At 35.3% G+C, this 5,388-nt stretch overlaps 1 protein-coding gene across 1 annotated transcript; it reads right to left on the minus strand.

Annotated features, from left to right (window-relative positions):
* Positions 1–3,780: 3,780 nt before the first annotated feature.
* Positions 3,781–4,194, minus strand: LOC129962846 (uncharacterized). Its single transcript, XM_056076845.1, has one exon. It carries the CDS (start codon positions 4,192–4,194, stop codon positions 3,781–3,783), a length of 414 nt encoding a protein of 137 aa, XP_055932820.1.
* Positions 4,195–5,388: the final 1,194 nt, after the last annotated feature.

A 5,388-nucleotide genomic window follows, 5' to 3' on the forward strand; every position in this document is an offset into this window, starting at 1 on the left:
AATGAATGAAAATGAAATAAATGAATTAAAGCATTTTCATATTAAAATAAAGAGCTTTAAATTTGTATATCACTCGGAACATTCAGGAATGTTATAAAAAGAGAATATTTGTTCTGGATGTTATAAAAGAGATTGGTGAATAACTCAAACACTGTTGCTGAATTTGTTTTATATATAATTTAAAGATAACAGAGAAAATAGAGGAACAACAAGCCTTGGCCCACATGCATCTAATTTCACAATTTCAAAATAAGGAAAGAATTGATCTTTCTTAAATATGGTTTTATTATATAATAAAGCAATTGTTATAAAGTGTAAATATTAAAAAAATGCGTGAAGGAAAAAGAATATTGCAAACACACGAATAAAACAATATATTGGCATAAAGAATATATTAGATAATTAATCGGCAATTTTCATTAAAATTTTCCTTCCACTGAAGTTTCTTCATTTGAAGAACAATTTTTAAATCTTTAATTTTATTTTTTTAAACCCTTATTCCTGTGTTGAGCATCATAAAAATAATATATATTTGATGAGAGAAAAGTAATATTTAATTCACGCTACGCTAAAACCACTTTCAATCTATCAAATATTATCATGTATTTATTTTCTTTATTCCCTCTGGTTTCAGATTGCTTTCTATTGATTAAATATAGAAAAAAAATATGAATCTGAAATCTCGTATCATAAAAACGACGGACAATAAGTTTATGAAGTATAAAAACGACGGACAATAAGTTTATGAAGTAAATGAACATCGATATCAATAAATTCAATAAAAATCCCAGATTTCCCTCATATGCACAAAAAAAAGTGTATCCTAAAGTTACCCCCACTTAAACTTTCATAAACACTTACCAAGTAAATTTCAAAGAAATCAATCTTCCCCATTATGCTGCCACCATCAACAGCAAAACTTTGATAAAATGATCTCAAAACAAAGTAAGTTTTAACGAGTTTGGAAGAAACTTCAGAGCGTATTTATGTAAATCTTCACTGATTAGCTCATTACCGAAGAGTATATAAGAGGATAAAACTTCACGAGCATAAAAACTTTCTCTATTTGGCAAGATAATTTGTTTTTCCATACATTAAGCCGAGTTGGGACAAAGCGACCTTGGTCTAATAATGATAACTAATTTAATGAATGTTCTTCGCCACAGTGAATCACTGGATTCCCCAGCATAGCCCTCCATTATCTACTTAGTTTCCATTAATAATTACAATTTTATCTCTAGAAAGGAAAATAATGGTATCCAGAATGTTCCAGGGAGTGGCTATCTCTCTGTCATCACTTATTAAATGAGTCTTTCGGGATTGATATTGAGCTGCAAGTGTTATAATTGCAATTAGATTACAGAGCTTAGAGGGAAAAACATTCTAGATGCTCTTGGTAAGATTGTATTTTAGTACATTATAAATAGATTTATTGAGTTTGAATTGTTTTTCTCTCATGTGCTTAGTTTATATTTAAAAGTGATTTGGTTATTTCATTATCGTTATTTATATAATCGCTTAGTATTTGTTTTTACTGCAAACATCTCATAATGCTAATTTTGATTTTTACATTCTCATATACATAATATACATAAAGAAATAATGAAATTTGTCGTGTAATTCTCTTAGAAATTTAGATTTACCACCAGAGCTTAAATGTTAACTCCGAAGTTCTTCCTATTTATTTGTCATGAATTATGATAACTGATAAAAATCAATAAACCAAGAAAATGAAAATTCAGAATATGATTTTGCATCAAAAATATATATCTGTATTAAATCTTGCTCTCCGATAAGCGAGAAGTGGCACAAGCTGTCTATTATGACATATGATAGTAGGATTTTACATCAAAAATATAGATTTCTATTAAAAATTGCCCTCCGATGAACGAGAAATGGCACAAGATGTCTATTATGAAATGCAATAATAGGATTTTACATTAAAATATAGACTTTCATTTACATTTCCGATGAACGATAAGTGACACAAAATGTCTATTCGATTTTATGTACAATACTGCGAAACTAAATTCAATTAATTGCTTAAGCATACTGAAAAGTAAAGGGATTAATTTTTTTTGTGTTCATTTTTTTGAAAATTATTATCTGACTAGAAATGCTAAGTTGTATCTTAATTTCAATAGGGTATTCATTTTTATGTGGCACTAGATGTTACCAGCGACTTATTTCGCGTCGAAATTTTGATATGTATGTGCGAGAACTGACAGTATGATCAAAATGTAAAATGTAATCAAACCGTATCCTTAAGGTGCTCTTGAGAACAGAGTCTGATATGATATAATTCAGAAACTTGTAACTCATTGGAAGATATACGGGAAAATTCCAAAATTTATTTTTGTTCTAATACCATTATGTATATAATATAAATGAATTATTATTTTCCGTTAGCACATGCAAGTTTTCGGTTCTTAAAGCACTTGAACAACTAACATCTAATTGACCGTATGAGAAGCATGGAGTGCCCAAATGAATGCCTGCCACTTTTAAGGTTTGCCCCTGGGATTTGTTGATCGTCATTTTAAAAGCCAATTTTAAGGGAAATTGCAACCTCTAGAAACAAAATGGCAAGTTGTTTGGTGTAATAGGTATGCGGAGATTTAAAACGTTGTCTTCTTTAGCATCTCCTGTAGTAATGGCAGATTACTGCTAAGCACAGTGATACGAAGCCTGGTGCCATTGCACTGTCTGGGTGCATCAAGATTTTGAATCAGCAGAGCTGGAATGTCAACTTTAAGCTCCAGATTATGGGAAGGCACCTTTTACTCTAGAGAGATGAGAAATTCAACGGGACAGGCAGTACTATCGTCATTAGCCGTCACAGTGCCTATGGGTGTGTATAATTTGAGATTTCCGAAGACCATGTCTAATTCTTTTTTTTTTTCGTTTATTTTATTGACCCACTCGTTATTTGGAGACAGCATTGCCCTCTCACATAACCACTCTTCATTATTTATATTAACCTTCAAATCGGGAAAAACTTGCCAGATAAGTTTCTCTTCTGTAGCCAATGGGTGGAAAATTTCTTCAGAAAATAGAATTTTCCTATCTGCGTCCGTTTTTAGACGATCCTCTCTAATTTGCAGAAGCTAATTTGCAAAGACACCTGATTCATGGTCGTTGTACAGCTGTACGCTCGTGTTGCAAGTAAGATGGAGCTTGAAAATCATAGACCACAGAGGCGACGTCTTGAAACGTGCTTATTTCATTCGCTGGAATGCCCCTCTCAATAACTGGCAGTGTCTGTCTAATATCGCCTGCGAGCAAAACGAAAACGCTCCCTATCACCGGCTGGTTGCCACGGATATCCTTTAGGCTGCGGTTTGACGCCTCGAATGCATGCTTGAGTGACATTGTGTACTCGTCTCATACTATTAACTTGCACTGCTGGAAAAGAACTCCCCGGCCGCTGTGTCTGGTGATGTTGCATGTTGGAGTATATTCGCTTGAAAGATTAAACAGCAATTTGAAAACGAAATATGCAGTCCGGCCACCGTTAAGCAAAGTTGCTGCAATACTCGATGAAGCTACAGCCAGGGCTATATTGCGGTCCTTGCGAAGTTGGGTAGCAGAGATTCAGCACAAACGTATTACTAGTACCCCCTGGTGCGTCAAGAAAGAATAATCCCTTCGCCCCACTATTACTCGGTGCAGAATTGTTTCGTAGATTTATCATTACTTGGGAAGTAATCATAGTGTCATTTCATTACACTGCACTTCTAAAACCGTGGTGTCGTAGTTTAGCTCCGTCAAAACTTCGCTTTATAATTCCCCTCTTCGGTGAGGTATGGATAGGCCGAAATCAGAGAGAAACTTTCCAGATATGGAAATCATTTTACCCTCAATCAATACCAAAGTTTCGTTAATTATTAGGTCATTGTGAATGTCATTCAGCCTATTCTCGCTATCTTCTGATAAAGCGTCCATGTATTTATCCCTCAGCTGGAGGGGGTTCGATAGTTCGCAAGTGCTCAATAAAATTGTAAAGAAGTACCTAACTTTGGCTGCTGAGCAACAAAGGACGGCTTTAGCCATAGTTGCGCCCCAGTGGTTGTCATTTTCTAACAGCCCGTGGGCCTCACATGCTTCCCTGAACGTCACTCGCTCTTGATCATCTACAGTTTTATGCATCTGGGAACTTGTCGGGGCCCGCACTTCATTTAGTAAAATTCGCATTCAAAGTAGCTGACGTGCACAGTATATATATACCGACCCAATGGGTCTCCTGCCTTCACACCTGGCCAGTTTTCAACCGGTGTTCCCTGTACACGAAGCTTCTATGTCTGCCTAGATGCATTCCATGAACAGTACCGGTGGTACTTCAGACTAGAGAAGGGTTTCGGGAAATTTTTCGCACAGTTGGAAGAATGCAGTCACTGTTGTATTTCGGAGATGTCGTCACTCCGTCTAGGAAATTCTGATCAGTGAAGTGTACTTGCTCGCCATTGGATAAGTGAACTGCCAGGGGGGTGACACTGGGGTGTCATTCGTGCAGCGGTAAATCCAAGATGCTCCACGCTGCTTCGTTGCTGCTTACGTATCTGCCTTCCCTAAATGTTTACACTTCATCTCTGAGGTTAATACCGGCGTTACCTTGTTGGACACTAAAAACAGATTGGTCATTTCCTTTGCAAATATATTTAATCGCTTGAACAGAACTGCAGAATTCAACATTTAGATGTGCATTAAATATTCTAGACAACAGAGGCGAATGAAGTGGACAATAGTCCAACTATTGTCCACTTCAACTTCTACAGAACTGCCACGAATTTTAATTTTAATTCTGCCTTTTGTAAGGATTCATTATCACTTTGCGAAACAAAAAGTTCTGCGGCTATTGCCACGTCAGTTATGATTGCTTCGGAGTTTCAGCAGCACGTTGAGATGCCAAATATTTGTCGTGCTCTAGTCGCCTCATTTCTAAATGCTCCGGCGATTCAGCTGATCTAGAAGCAGCCTGTCGCTCTTCTTACTTAATTCTTCTAAGTTCCGTTTGAGGATTCTCTCGACTTCTAGCTTCTTTCATAGCCCAAGCTTTATAACTCCTCTTAAAAATAGTAGATTTGCGTTTTCCGGGAATTTCAAAACTTTCAAATAATAACAAATAAAAAAATAAAACTAATCTAAAAAACGATGTACTTAAAACTATAAGCATACACGAAAAATATATAACTAACAAATACAATTTAATTACAAACGCACACTACTAACTTACAGTGTGTACCTGAAATAAAACAAAACAGCAAACCAATTATTCAAAATTAAGTCCATATCCGTAAAATCAAATCAAGTCTATTTTATTTATCGATCGAGATTGAGACAGCTACAACAGTATAATGCACACGATTTTTAAACTTTTAATTAAAATGA

Source organism: Argiope bruennichi, chromosome 3, assembly GCF_947563725.1.
Source record: "Argiope bruennichi chromosome 3, qqArgBrue1.1, whole genome shotgun sequence".
Classification (NCBI taxonomy): Eukaryota; Metazoa; Arthropoda; class Arachnida; order Araneae; family Araneidae; genus Argiope; species Argiope bruennichi.

What these genes read in the sequence shown, in the direction of transcription:
- LOC129962846 (XM_056076845.1), bottom strand. Translation starts at nt 4,194, where the DNA reads ATGCGAATTTTACTAAATGAAGTGCGGGCCCCGACAAGTTCCCAGATG.